The 15,816-nt window shown below is 44.8% G+C and overlaps 1 protein-coding gene across 1 annotated transcript in view; it reads left to right on the top strand.

Moving 5' to 3' along the window:
* Positions 1 to 8,854: 8,854 nt before the first annotated feature.
* The window catches only part of ENTPD3 (ectonucleoside triphosphate diphosphohydrolase 3), a gene marked incomplete at both ends in the record, with an annotated part of 32,569 nt that continues 25,607 nt past the window's right edge, over positions 8,855 to 15,816 (top strand). The window contains 2 exons of the mRNA XM_082663990.1: positions 8,855 to 8,894; positions 12,252 to 12,379. Coding sequence (XP_082520116.1) covers positions 8,855 to 8,894; positions 12,252 to 12,379 — 168 coding nt within the window. The remainder of the gene's footprint in view (positions 8,895 to 12,251; positions 12,380 to 15,816) is intronic.

The raw sequence follows: 15,816 nt of genomic DNA, 5'->3' as shown, positions 1-15,816 counted from the left end.
CCCACCTTTCCAGGGGCTGCCAAAACACCCTGAATGTTTTCCCCTTGAACTCCCTCTCCTGCTTCACAAGATACGTGGGGCTCAAGGTGCAAACATGCTTCATTCACAGCAGAACACATTTTGACCTAACAAGCTGGCTTCACCAGAAGATTAGTATTTGTTTTGGTGCCTAGTATCATAGTGGATGCAAAGTATCAGACATTCCCTGATGGCAAAGACTTTGCAGTCAGGCTCATTAGCACAGCTGTGAAACAAAAATAACAGTTCCTAAGTGCTACAAAACTGTTTTTTCCCCTTTCCATCTCTGATTGATATTTCGTTTACAACTAAAACATAGGGAATCTTTGTCAAATTCTCTTTTTGTTCTTTTCTTCTCTTTACTCTCTTACCCTGTATGACAGATATAATGTTAACATCTTACTGCATGATCCAAGTATTTTCATAAGTTTTTGAAACTCATTTTGCCTCCAAAGTTTACTCTCTGCTTGACCTTTAACAATTTAGTTAATCATGTTGCACTTCAGTTTCTTCATATGTAATTGGGAAATAATAATAAAACTTATAAATTTGTTGGGAACATTAAACAAGAAAGGTCAATGTGAAGAATTTAGCTTACTTCCTGACACTTTGTAAATAGTCAATAGATATTAGCTATTGTTTGTATATTGGAATTATTTTTTACCATCATCACCATTTTACTTGGTCACAGAAGGGAATCTTAATGCATAATCTCACCATCTTCTAGTACTCAGTGTTATTATTAAGAGGTCTGATACCAATCTGATTTCTATTCCTTTGTAAGTGAACTGTTTGTTCCCTTTCTCCTTCTCTCTCTCTCCATCTCTCTCTCCAATCTTCTCTCCATCATCAATGTTTTGAAAACAACATGTCTTCTTTGCCTTTTTTTTCATGCATTGTACTAGGCACTCAATTTAGCACTTTCAATCTGGACATTATCTTTTTCCAATTCTGGGGTGTTTTTCTTGTATTACTTCTTTGATAATCTCTCCCCCTCCATTTTCTCTGCTGTACTTCTGGAACTTGTTATTGGATGCTGTACTTCCAGAATTGATCCCCTTTTTCTTATAATTTCTCTTTCCTTATCTTTATCTTTTTATAATAGATCCTAACGTATTTCTTCATACTTATTTTCCAAACAGTCAACTGGACTCTTCCCTTCATCTGTCATGTTTTAAATGCCCAACAGAAGTTTTCATATACTCTAAATAGTTCCCCTTCCATCGTGTTTCCTGCTTGCTTAATGGATACAGTATCTTCAAGTCTCTCTGAGAAGTTTAGTGATTCTGGGATTTGTTTTTTATCTTTTCTTCTGCTACTTGCATTGTCTTATTTGTTCTATGAGTTCCTTTTTTCTGTTCAGTTTTTGTTTTTGCTGTTGTTTTTGTTTTCTCTCTATATATAATGCATGTTGGTGGCTTTGCCCTGTCTTGGCTATTGGTTCGTATTTAAGATTCAACATTCAGCCTGATGAGATCTTCAGTCACCACTAGGCACCAAATTAATCATATAAGCCATACTCCTAGAATCCAGACTGTTTCTAGGAGAACCTCAAAACACCCATCTATAACCTCCTGTGATGAAGCCGTAAAAGGCTCTGGTCATAAGAAATGGAATGAATCAGCCTGAACCTTTTTAGATGGCTCCTTCAGACAAAGTTCTTTCTACAAAACATCCTCAAACACTCCTTTATGACCTCCAAGTCAAGCCCATGTCATACCTTAGAGGAGAAATATGTTCACTATTAGCCATCTTTTCTTGAATTTCTCCACATCCTAGGGCAGTTTTCCTTCCTAAGTAGACATCACAATTTACTCCAATTTTTCATTTAAAAAATCATTGATCTCCAAACTCAAAAATAGTAAAGCAAGTGAAGACATGCTTTCTGCAAAGAAAAAGCAATGAAACCAAATCAGAAGAATTGCAGAAGCATGGATCAGGTGCAGGGCAGGAAGGTGAGAGCTGAAACTCTCAGGAAGGTGACATTAGTAGACAGGGTCTTGATCTGACACTCAGATACCCCAGCTGGAGGGGCCCCAAAAGGAAAAAGTGCAAGGCATTGTTCTGATGGGAAACAGGCACCAGCAACAGTATGTCGGTAATTCTGCAGGAGAAATAAGTAAACCAAGAAAAACTTTAAATATTAACAGTCAAAAAAAAACAGAAATATTAAATTCTTGAAAAAATCTGAAAATTTTTCAGAACAATATTCCCATTTTTTATAAGAAACAATTAAAATGCAGTTGTCATTGGAGAGAGGCTTACTTTCCATCATATATCCTTTTGCGAGACTTCTGTGTGAGCAACAAGGGTGTCTATTTATTTAAACTGGCTGACGGAGACCCCACCACTGAGCAAGAGCTGAGGGTCTTGGTGCTGTGGGGCTGAACAAGCTGGTATGTCCAGGTAGCAGAACGTAGAAATAGCTCAGCTGAGCAGCATCAGGGGCAGGATGAGCAGGAGAGGCCAGCCCCACAGGGCACAGACCCAGTGCATGTCACAGCATAGAACTTCCTCCTTGGGGCTCCCTGGGCCAGGATGAACCACATCTGGGTGCAGTGACCACTCCCTTGGCTGCAGTTGGCTCATGCTGTAGGAGCAACCCTTGATTTCATTGCAGAGTGGCCGGTGTGGGAAGTAGAAATTGAAGGGGTAGCAGGAAGCCCCACTGGACACTGGTTACGTTGTGCAACACACTTCTAGGTAAAGTAGGTGCAGCAGTTTTCACACGAGGACTGACAGTCATCTTTGCAGAGAGGCAGGTCCAGATCTGCTCTCTGTGCCCAGTGTGGTCCAGCTGCTGGAGCCAGGGCCCCAGGTTGAGGAAGCATTCATAGAGGCAGGTGTCCTGGATGAAGGGGTGTTTGCCATCTCTCCATAGTGGTTCCAGTGAGTCTGTTGAGGCAGGACATGTCTTTGTGGGCTTCCTGGAGCAGCCAGCATTTGCCTTCCAGGAACTGCACTGTTCATGCAGCTTGTCCTTGGAGCCTGGACTTCCCTTCTGGTGCTTTGGCGTCCATAGGAAACCAAGCAGGACCCTGCAGGGCCTTCCTAGGGACATACCCCCGCACTGTGTCCCCCACCTCTTACTGAGGATTTGAGTCTGTATCCACTGAGAAATGGATGGCACAGAAGTGTCTATTAAGGATGGGGTTGACACAGTGAGATTTGTGTTTTGAAAAGAGGAGGCTGGTAGCAATGGGAAAATGGATCATAAAGGGAGAAATCAAGACCATTGTCCAAATCCAGGAGAGAGAGAATGGTAGCTTAGACCAGTGGTTCTCAAACTGGGAAACCTCACCCCTCAGAAGACACTTGGCAATGTCTGCAGACATTTTTGGTTGGTCCACTGTGTGTGGAGGGATGTTACTGGCATTTTGTGACTGACCATCAAGGATGCTCCTTAATCATGATACACGGGATTGCCCCCAGAGCAAAGGATTATCTGGCCTGAAATACAACTAGGGCCTAGACCGAGAAACCCTTGCTCAGACTGTGGTGGTGGTGGAGATGGAGTACATATTGGAGAGATAATTAAGAGGTTAAAATCAGCAGTAATTAGTGACTGATTATGAGGAAGCAGGGAAAGATTACCAAAGATAACCCTCAGGTTTCTGGCTTGCCCACCTGGATGAGTGGGGGTGCCATCCACTGAAATTAAAAATGTTGGAGGAGGTGATGGTCCGGTGGGGGAGGATAAGGAGCTCAGCTTGAAGCCTAGTAAACTTAGATTTCTAAACCTAGAAACTTAGATGCTTCTAAGACATCCGAAGAAGTCAAACAGGCAAGTCTCTAAGTCTACAGCTCAAGGGGGCAAGCCTGAGCAGGAGACATGCATTGGAGAGGCTTCTGTGAATAGAACAGAAGCTGTGGGCATGGATGAGATTACCTAGGAAGAGAGTACAGAGTGAGGAGTAAAGAGGGCCCGAGACTACATCTTGAGAAACTCCTGGCAGAGGAGCACAAACCAGCAAAAAGCATCTAGCGAGGTGGGGAGAAAACCAGGGCATGTCACATCCCATAAGCTTCAAAAGAGCCTGTTTCCCCCACACCTTCTCCAGCATGGAGCATCATAGATCCTTTGTGGTGGTGGTTGTTATATTCACTAGTTTGTTGTATCTTTTAGATTCCACAAAGAAGTGATATCACACAGTATTTGCCTTTTTCTGTCTGACTTATTTCACTTAGCACAATGTCCTCCAAGTTCATCCATGTTGCTGCAAATGGCAAAATTATTTTTTATATATATATATATATATAGACATATACACAAACACACACACACACGTATCACAGTTTCTTTATCCATTCATCTGTTGGTGGACACTTAGGTTGCTTCCATATCTTGGCTATTATAAATAGTGCTGCTATGGGCTTCCCTGGTGGCGCAGTGGTTGAGAGTCCGCCTGCCGATGCAGGGGACACTGGTTCGTGCCCCGGTCCGTGAAGATCCCACATGCCGTGGAACAGCTGGGCCCGTGAGCCGTGGCTGCTGAGCCTGTGCGTCTGGAGCCTGTGCTCCGCAACGATAGAGGCCACAACAGTGAGAGGCCCGCGTACCGCAAAAAAAAAAAAATAGTGCTGCTATGAACATCGGGGTGCATGTATATTTTCCAATGTGTTTTTATTTTTTTCAGGTATATACCCAGGGGTAGAATTTCTGGGTCATATGGTAGTTCCATTTTTAGTTTTTTAAGGAACCTCCATACTGTTTTCCATAGGGCTGCACCAATTTTCATTCCCACCAACAGTGTAGGAGGGTTCCCCTTTCTCCACATCCTCGCCAACATTTGTTATTTGTGTTCTTTTTGATGATAGCCATTCACAGATATTTTTAAGCTTTGCTAAACTGATCAGTTAAAAAAAACCTAATTTATTTAGTTATTTATTTTTAATTAATTATTTATTTATTTATTTTGGTTGCACTGGGTCTTAGTTTCAGCATGCGGGATTTTTAGTTGCAGTGTGTGGACTTCTTAGCTGCGGCATGCATGTGGGATCTAGTTCCCTGACCAGGGATCAAACCCAGGCCCCCTGCATCGGGAGTGCAGAGTCTTTCCCACTGGACTACCAGGGAAGTCCCCCAAAAAATCTTATTTAAAGATATTAAAGTTTTAATTGGCAACTTTTGGGTAAGTAATGGGATTAAACATCTTTGCCATGTTTATAGGCCATTTATTCTTTTTAAATTGGCCAATGCTTGTCATTTGTCCACTTTTCTACTTTAGATATTCATATATTTCCATAGATTTGTAGGACTTCATTATATATCATGATTTTTTACTCTTTGCTATCACATTCTTAAATATTTCCCCACAGTTGATCCCTTTTTTTAGGGGTGGTGTCTTTTTCAAGGCAGTTGTTTTACATTTTTATGGATGCAAGTTTGTTTACTTTATCTCCCTGCTTTAATCTAATGCTAGAAGAGGCTGTTTCTTCCCAAGGATCATAAAAATATCCTCCTCTATTTTCTTAGTATATTAAATCCTTTTTTCTATTCAAAATTTTAATCTACATAAAATCTATTTTTATGTCTGATGAGTGACTGGGATTTGTTCAAAAATATGAAAAGTAGAGGTTTCAAAACTAATTATTGGATAATATGTTCTTTCAATTTCCTCTTTTTTTTTTTGGCAGTACACGGGCCTCTCACTGTTGTGGCCTCTCCTGTTGCGGAGCACCAGCTCTGGACGCTCAGGCTCAGCGGCCATGGCTCACAGGCTTAGCCGCTCCGCGGCATGTGGGATCTTCCCAGATCGGGGCACGAACCCGTGTCCCCTGCATCGGCAGGCGGACTCTCAACCACTGCGCCACCAGGGAAGCCCTCAATTTCCTCTTGATGCTATACTAGATCCCATACCCATTAACTAGTCTGATACTGAACTATCTCTTATGTTCTTTAGCTCTCTTGGTATATTCCTGTGCCCAAACCAGGCTGTTTTAATTACTATAGCTTTATAGTATGGTTTGATGCCTGGTAAGGCAAATCTGTATTATTTTAAAATCAGGAAAAACCATAAACATTTGCGTATGTATGTATACGTGCGTATGTATGTATACGTATGTATCTGCATGTGGAGGGTTGATGGGGAAGTGTGTGTGTGTGTGTGTGTGTGTGTGTGTGTGTGTGTGTGTGTGTGTTCTTACACATGGAAGGTTGAGGGAGAAGTGACTTTGAATGACTAGGACTAGTTGGGGAGCCGCAAAGAAGTGTGAGACAATGCCTGGAACAGAGAGTTTCAGAGAAGTTTGGAAAAATAAAAGTAGATTTGGGGTCTCAAAGGAGGTGAGTGCTCACAATTCCAGGGCCTGTAGATTGAGGAGAGCATTCAAAGTATGAACTGTACCAACTGAATTTCAAGGCCCTTTAGGCCTAGGAAACTCTTCTCAGCTCTTGGGAAACCAGTAGGGATGTTAAGGTCAACCATTCATCCCTTAGAGCCAGTGTTACTGACCCCAGGCCTAGGTGCAGCGTCAGCAGTTATTTGTGGGTTTATGGTCCCCTGGGTGCAGAGAGTCCCTCATCTTTCAATCCTATGCCTTGTGTTTCACTGACCCACAGCTTTCAATGAAAAGAAGTCTTACAATTTAGCAAGTACATACTGAATGCCCCACTGTAGACTCTGTACAAATTTCCTGCAAGGGTCCATGTCCATCAGATTCGGGGTAAGTGACTGGTGCTCTTGCATGCCTGTGTGTGTGAGTATGTGCACGCACATACACACACCCAGACCTCTCTGGTCTCAGAGGTCTCAAAACAGGGGCATTGTTCTCTGAAGGCCCTCTTGCCTCATGAAGGGTTTGGCCCTACCTGCACAGGACAGAAAACTAGTGGTGCACAGGGCCTGGCTCCCAAGGACATAGTTGGGGCCTCAGCAATTCCTTCCAGATAGTCAGGAACCACAAAGAGGGATGATCCAACAGAAGCCTGCTTATGGGACTTCCCTGGTGGTCCAGCAGTTAAGACTCCATGCTCCCAATGCAGGGGGCCCGGGTTTGATCCCTGATCAGGGAACTAGATCCCACATGCCACAACTAAGATCCCGCATGCTGCAACTAAAGATCCTGCATGCTGCAACTAAAAAGATCCCGCAGGTCACAAAGAAGATCCTGCATGCCCCAACTAAGACCCAGCGCAGCTAAATAAATAAATAAATGTTTAAAAAAAAAAAAAGCCTGCTTATGCCTCTAGCTGGGATCATTCCAAGAGTCCTTGGGGGTCACTCAGAGGGGCCAGAAGGCTACCTGCTGCTGCATTAAAAACAGACTCCTGGGGCATTTGAATGGCTGCATTTTTGTCATCTTTCCTATTTGGCCTCTTCCAGGCAGTGCTTGCCCTGAATTTTGGCCTAATGACACATATATAAAATGCAGTGGGGGAGAGCACTGCTCAGTAACCAGTGAGAATGTCCCTGGGCATAGCCAAGGTGGTTCTGCTAAACTATTTGAGAGGGAACGTCTCTGTATTACTTTGCTCTCCTGGTCCAAGTGACCTAGGGACAAGTCTGCTTACCTGCCTCACCCCCAACATTACAGGTATTTACTGCTCTCGACTTCACAGAAAGGTGGGGCACAGGGCCCACCTGTGCATACCCACGGAGTGCCCAGTCTCTGCCCTGCCCTTCCCCCACTTCCCCTCCACTTAGGCTTGGGGTAACAGTGGTGGAAACTAAAAGACAGATCAAAAGGCTCTTGGCCTCTACATCGAAGAAGGCGGCAGGCAGAAGACATCGCCCCCGCCCCACCTTCCCCAGGTAGGCTCGGGCGGGATCGCGGGTGGAGAGCCAAGGTCTCGCAGCGCCTCCCGCCCCTCCCCACCCCCACTTCGGGTGGTGATGAACTAGAAGAGGTCAGGTGAAGAGGTGCTTCGCCTGGACCGGCGCAGGGGTCGGGCCCCGGACGCGGCAGCCCCGCCCCCGTCCCGCCTCGCCCCGCCTCCACAGGAGCCTCCTGCGCTCTGGCCGCCAGCTGGCACTGCGGCAGCGCCAGTCGCCTTCCTCGAGTCGTCTGTGCACAGGTAAGGACAGAGGTCCCCATGTCCGAGCCGCCGCGGAAGGAACGGGAAGCTTCGTGAGGCTGAGATCTGGGAGGGAAGGAAACGGAATCGGATTCCGCAGGGGGCTGGAGGGAGGGACCGAAGGACGCGAGCCCCACATCCTCGGGCGGTGGGGAGGTGGTCCTCGCCGTGCCGGGAGAGGTGGACACGTCTTTACCAAGCGCTTCCTCGGGTCCGGAGATGGGCTGGGCGTTTGGATGCCTTGGCTGTGTGGAGACGCAGCCCAGCGTGAGGCCTCCAATATCCTGGGGCGCTGGATGCCGGGGGCCCCGACATCCTCTTGCAATGGTCGCCAGCCAGCAGCCACAGATAACCGTCCTGGATCTTGAAAGGGCGACCTCGGGCTCGCGGGCCGCGAACACACACACACAAGCCTCCCTTGCTGGTGTGCTTTGAAGAACAGCCCTTCCTCAGACTATGAATGTTCATAATAGGTGGAGGATTTGTTCTGCCCCGGGAGGTGTGTACAGGTGGGAAAATCTGCAGGAGAAGCTTGACTTCTTAGAAATCTTTTTGAGTTTAAAATTCAGCAAACCCGTTCTTCTTCCTTTCCTTGCATGGGGGGTGGGTGGGGGGTGGGGGGAGTTGACCTTAGAATGTAAGCCCAGTTTTGGGTCTGTCTTGGAAGTTCTAGGTTCATCTGTCCCCCGGAAGGTTTTCCTTCGGTAGAAGTGAAGTGGCTTGGTATTTTAACACGGTGCAAGTTTTTGGAACTTCGTAAGTCAGGGGCCACGAAAGCTCTGTCATTCTGTGTTCTCTCACCTGCAGCTGGAAGGAGAGATGTTCACGGTACTGACCCGCCAACCTTGTGAGCAAGCAGGTTAGTATCGCTCAGCAGGCAGCAAATGTGATTTTGTCACATCACCGGAGAATCCCAGCTTCAGCCCACAGCTCTTCATCCATGTCCCCAAGCAAATGACGGTTTAACCTCTTTGGTGTGAGACAGTACTCACCGGGCTTTCACCACCGGCATTCCACAGATAAAAGTAATTCTTTACGTCAAAGCAACACAAAACAAGGACTAACATGCTTGTTTCGCGTAAATGGTTTTTCCGGTTTGCATAATCCATTAATTTGGCCCTTGTCGTTTCCCTTACCCAGCTGTGTGTAAGGTCTGCTTTAGAATATTGTTGATTTTGTGATGAATTGTAAAGCGCTTGGAGCTTGCCTCTCTTTCCATCCAAGTGTTGTTTCTGGCAAGGCGCCTACAGCATCCCTCCTGCCCCCACCCGTCATGGGTCAGCGTTGTTACCGCTGATACTGCAGGCACATGTGTAGAATGCTCACACACACACTCACACACACACACTTCCAAGCTTGCCCTTCCTGCCTGCCTCTGGAGCACATTTTGGAGTTGCTCATGTGGAAACCCAGAAAGGTCTGGCCTCTCCACTTTCGGGAGGCACCTGGTAATTACAGTGTTTGTCCAGCCCTAATGACAGCACAGCTCTAGGCTGCATTCCCTAAATGAACGAGACCTGGTCTAGTCCATTTTGCTTTGTGATAGGCTTTTCTGCTGGGGCAAGGGTTTGCTTAAGGTAATCATAGCTTTTTACCTGAAAACTGCTGAAGCACAGAGGACTTAGGAGGCCAGCCTCCTGGCTGTGGTCGGGAGACTGCTTATATATCACCCCTACTCCCGCCCCATGGACAGATGTTCTTTAGTGGTACCCCTAAATTGGGTATTCAAAACACTTTGAAATTTTAACACAATATACTGTAAGGTCACACATACAGACTAACTTGTTACATTCCTTCCAAAGGACAAGTTTAACATGGCAGATTAAACCTCTACCTTGTCTTGTTAGGGGAAGAAAAAAAAATCCCTTAAACTATAACTGACACTGGCATATGTATTGTTTAAAAGTTGATGCAAAAATTTGCCTCTGTGGATAAACCGGTTTCTGTCTGGGTCATATCCTTTGACCTGGAATCACAGAAAGGTGATCCAGGACCCCTTTAGGGGTTCTTAAGGTTAACTCCACAGTGGCTGGCCTCCCTCCAGGTGCTATGACAAACGATTCTGCAATGAGTAATTTGGTGTACAAGTCATTTAACACACTCGGGGCTAGTTCTGTGGAATAAATTCCCAAAAGTGGGATTTTGAGGCAGATGGTATACACATTAGCAATTTTGATAAATACTGACAAGTCCCCCTCCAGTTCACTCCCAGTGACAAGGTAGGAGAATTAAGGTGTTACATGACCACCTTTGACATCAGGAAGTGTCTGTGGCAGCATCTATACTGCAGGGGAATCAGATGAGGTGGTAAGAGTTGGCTGTTCTGAGCTATTGAGACCCACTGCATGACTGGCCTCCCCAAGTAGTGAGCATTGTGATGAGATTGGATATTGAGGCTGAATCTAACTCTATATGGTAGTATATACATGCTCTTTCTTTTTTTCTTCCAAGAAAATGTCTCCTAGAAATAATGAAGGAGTAGTAAAGCATAGGTTATGATGATCTAAAAGTATATGTTCTGGAATAGGACAGGATCTACCCCATTGCTATTCAGTTGAACTTTCTGCGATGGTAGAAATGTTCTGTAGCTACACCGCCCAATGTGGTAGCCACTTCAGGTTACTGAACACTTGGAATGTGGCTAGTGAAACTGAGGAACTGAGTTTTTAAATTTTATTTCATTTTAATTAATTTACATTTAAGTACACAATTAGTGAGAGAAATATTTGGATTCTCTGAATTCAGTGATCTTCCTGTTATGCTAGTGTTTATCATATTTCAGCCATTTGAGTGTCACCACTTATATTTATGCTATAATAGTTCTACCAAGACTATTATTTAGTCAATATTTTAATTAAATGTCTTTTTATCTTTTTAAAAAATTAGGTATAATTTATATACAGTGAAATGGATAGATCTTGTGTCCCTAAATTAGGTATTCTTGCCTTCTGAAAGGATTATGTTTTTAGAACAGGGACAATTTATAAGAATCTTTTTTTTTAAAAGGGAAATTGTACCTAAGGAGCTGGTTTGCTTTGATTTTCAGTTTTTTCCAAAGAACTTTGGAAAATTTGATAAATTTTGAAAAACGCACACACCCATATACCCCACAATCCTATTAAGATGTAAGAGCATTTCCATTACCCCAGAAAGTGCCCACGTGTTCCTTCCCAGTGGATCCTTGCCCCAAACCCCCATGCAATCACTGTTCTGATTTCTGTCACCTGCCTGTTTTAGAACTTAACATAAATGGAATCATTTCAGAAAGTTTCTTTCTTTTCTTTTATTTTTTTATAAGTATATTTGCTACTTTATGAAATTTTCACTAGCCCACTGATTTTTTAAGACCCAAGTAAATATTTGCTCATAATCATCTAGTTAAGAAATATTAGTTTAAATTTAATAAGTAGAAATAGCCCATTATGATACATTATATATTACTATATAATGCATATAATTATATATTACCTTTATTCAGAGGCTATATATTTAGTTGAAGACTATTCATAGGCTACATTTTTTCTTTTGCTTTTAAATGTATAGATATAGTTTACATAGATAGATATAGTTATGATTAAAATACAAATACCAGAGATTATATGACCACTTTGGGAGGGAACACGTGGATTGGGGTCTAGTTACTCTTTGTTTGTGAAGATGTAGGGGAGACCCTATGCCTTTACTATAGACACAGGAAAAATGACTGAGGTTGAATTCTTACTGGGAACCCACATATCTTAGGAATTCAAACACGTTACTATTTGCTTGACAATAAGTCATCATGTACTGAACTTTATAATCATTGATTACATCTAAAATACAATATGAATTTCTTTTTATTTATCTGAGATTATTTTCAAATGAAATGTTATATCACCTGCTTTAATAGAAAACCCATAGTTTTCAAATCTACATTGAAACAAATGTTATTGTAAATCATCTCAGGGATGACCAGTAATATGCATAACACACTTTGGGAAATACCAGAGAACTAAATCATGCATATCCTCCCTGCAAACACTGGTTTAGTCCACTCTTTGGAGGAAAGATAAATGGGTATTGAGCCCAGTTGCTGTTCTAAAAGTATTGGTCTCACTAAAGCCAGAGGAAGTGACTTATGCATGCGGTTAAGCACCTAGTCCACAGATTCTACAAAGAAGGCCAGGACCTTGTTCCCAATTCCCCCTCATGTGTCTTCTGGGTTTCCCCATTTTAGGCCTCAAGGCCCTCTCCCGAATTTCAGCCATCATCACCTTGGTGGTCTTGCTTTTGAGCATTGTGGTGCTTGTAGCTGTCACACTCATCCAGATTCACCAGAAAGAGGTTCTCCTTCCAGGACTGAAGGTAGGTGTGAAGGGGTTGGCATTGAAGGGAAGAAATGGGCTCTGACATCAATGATTCGAAACTCATGAGTTAGAAGAGAAGAAAATTATTGCCCCTTACCTCTAGCTAGAGCCAGGGAAAGGATGGGTAAGAACCCAGGGAGAAAGACTGGACATGCTGGGTTTGTGATGTTTGAGGTGAAAGATTGATAGTGGTGACACCTTCTCCTAGGACTGTGAGGTCTTGCTTTGACTCCTGACTGTTAGAACCAAAGCTAGACTCTGTAGCCAAGAATTATAGATAGCTACCAAAGATTTACCAGCTTGTCAGTTCCTCCAGATGACACAAACTTGCTCGTGAGTGAAGACCAGGAGACCCAGGCTCTTCTTCTGGCCTAGCCTGGGTAAACAAAATCAAGGACCTGAAAGGACTTCTTGAGCTGTGTTGTGCTACCTCTGTTGAGTCTAGAAGTATGCCATGATCCCTCTGACTCTTCCCCCACCAAAATTACTCAGGACCTTATGCTAAGTTCCAGAAGCCTCTCTCAGCTCTTGATAAGCCCATCCCCAAATGGATGTTCTCTGGTAGGCTGAGAATTGTGTGTATCCCTTCTGCCTTGGCTATTAAAGGTGGTAGGAGGTGATCCCATGAGAGACTGTCAAATGAAAGGTGAAGAGAGTCAGTAAGTCCTTCAACCTTTTTGGGTAGAAGTCAGCAAACTTTCTCTGTAAAGGGCCAAACAGTACACATTTTAGGCTTTCAGAGCCGTTTATAGTTTCTGTTGCATATCTTCTTTTGTTTTTGTCTTCTTATGACTCTTTAAAAATATGAAAACCTCTCTTAGTTGGACAAGGGCCATAGGAGCCATGTTATTTGAATCTCATTTAGTATCTATCCTTGACCTTAGAGTCCTTTCTACATCTTCCTGCTGTTAGGGAGTGTTCAATGGCTATATCTGAAATAGAGGTTTTTAAAAGGTAAAAAAGAAACTAATATTGCCTTGGCTGCGTGGGTGAGTTTGCTCTACCATCCTGAGTTCACTTTTCTAAAGGATTAAAGTAAAATCTTTTTATTTATTTATTTTTGTTTTTTTTGCCTTCACCATGCAGCTTGTGGGATCTTAATTCTCTCACCAGGGATCCAACCTGGGGCCCAGGCAGTGAGAGTGCCAAGTCCTAATCACTGGAACACCAGGAAATTTCCTAAAACAATTTTTTTAAGTTTATTTATTGTTTTTGGCCGCGTTGGGTCTTCATTGCTGCGTGCAGGCTTTCTCTAGTTGTGGCGAGTGGGGCTACTCTTCATTGCAGTGCCGGGCTTCTCATTGCGGTGGCTTCCCCTGTTGTGGAGCACAGGCTCTAGGCACGTGGGCTTCAGCAGTTGCAACTCTCAGGCTTAGTAGTTGTGGCTCACAGGCTCTAGGGCACAGTCTCAGTAGCTGTGGCACATGGGCTTAGTTGCTCCACGGCATGTGGAATCTTCCTGGACCAGGGATCGAACCCATGTCCCCTGCATTGGCAGGCGGATTCTTAACCACTGTGCCACCAGGGAAGTCCCTAAAATCTTTTTTAGATAATGGAATTTGGTTCTTTTATAGGTATTTTACTTAAGAATCTCAGCCCCCCATGAATAGCATGAATAAAAATGAAAAATAAAAAGCCTTATGCAGCTGTCTAATGGTGAGAGGAAAACAAATTATCTGGTTGTCCAAAGACATTAGCTAAGGCCTAGAGAATCTGTTTTCCCAAGTTCCAGACACTGCCTTCTCCTATAAACTATATAAAATCAGGATTGCAACTAGGGGAAACACCATCCCCTTACACTTTGTAAATTGCTATTCGGTTGAGTGAGCATTTTTCCCTGAATTATCGCACTGAACTCTTCTGACAACTATGGAAGGTGGACAAGCACTGTCACCACCATTTTGCAAGTGAGGAAACATAGGTTTGACCAGTGGATGGCAGGACCAGAACTGAAACCCAGACCCTCTTGTTACCACGGCTCTCTTCACTTACTTCCCGCTGTTCCTTGATCCTAAGTTCTGAACAGGGAACCCAGGAGGAGATATTGGCCTCTGCTGGGAAAACACGTCCTCCTTTGCACAGGAGGGAAGGAGGGAGGATGGATGCAGAGACAGGAAGGTGCTGAATTGGAGAAGGGACGTGCCTTCCAATTGGGGGGAAGGCTGGTTCCACTCTTAGACCCCAGTAACCATTCTTAGACCCCAGTACCACCCTTAGATCCCATAAGTCAAACAAACCAGCTCTAGCTGCATTCAGGTATATCTCTCCGTGGGACAAGGGAATGTGCCCACCAAGAGTCATGCTTCCCTTCTAGAACATGTTGTGGTGCCTGAGACCCCAGAATCCAGGGTCTGTGTGGGCCTCCTGCTGAGGGCAGACCTCACCACTGGTCTGAGGGGTGGTAAAGGGGCAGCTGCTTGCAGGGAGAGTAGACAGAGCATGGGTGTGGGGTCTGAGCTAGCCCACCCTCTACAGTCAACATACAGGTGCATGAGGCTGTTTACTCTATGGATTTGCCTGGGGATGGGAAGACGACAGGTGGGGGTGGGGCAGAGCAGAAGTCTTCATTTATAAAATTTTCCCTCAGGCCCTTTAAAAGTGAGGGATGAGGGGGCTTCCCTGGTGGCGCAGTGGTTGAGAGTCCGCCTGCTGATGCAGGGGACACGGGTTCGTGACCCAGTCCGGGAGGATCCCACATGCCGCGGGGTGGCTGGGCTCGTGAGCCAGGGCTGCTGAGCCTGCGCGTCCCGAGCCTGTGCTCCACAACGGGAGAGGCCACAGCAGGGGAAAAAAAAAAAAAGTGAGGGATGAGCTGGTTAAGGCAGTTGTTTTGGGAGATGAGAGGTAAATTCAAACTGGAGGGATATGGAGGAATTAGAAGACTTGAAGAGTAAACTGAATACAGAAAAGTGGGTCCCTGAGCAGTATGGAGGGCAATGTTGAAGGAGGAGACCACACATGCTTAGTTCTGTGTCAGAGGGGTTCCCCTAGTCAAAGATGCCCATGCAAGATGGTCATCTGGGGGTGACCCCAGGAAGAACTGTGGGGGGATGGGAAGTGAGACAGAAGGGAAGGCAGCCAATGGAGGGGCTATTACCCAGCAGGTTACCACTGTGGGCAGCTGGAGCTGTTCTGCTAGGGATTTCTGGGAGCCAGTGCAGAACTCTCACCTCAGGGGTGTCCTCTGCCATGGGCATATAGAACATCTGCCTCACAGTCATCCTACTCAAGGGCGTATTTACACACCAGCTTCCATTAGTCATTGGTTGAGGGCTGCTCCCTGGGGAACATTAGCTCTCTAGTATTTCTGGCATATTGTGGGCTCGGGTAGGTTCAGCCAATGGAGACAGCCTTCAGGCAGGTAGAAAGTGCATGGTTGGACATCACAGTGGTAAGGTCTGAGGGCTTGTGGGCAGGGAACCCTCAGTGACCGTT

This window comes from Grampus griseus, assembly GCF_964374135.1.
Source record: "Grampus griseus genome assembly, chromosome: 10".
In the NCBI taxonomy this organism is placed as follows: Eukaryota; Metazoa; Chordata; class Mammalia; order Artiodactyla; family Delphinidae; genus Grampus; species Grampus griseus.
Note: the sequence above shows the minus strand (reverse complement) of the source record. Positions and strands in the feature narration are given on the sequence as shown.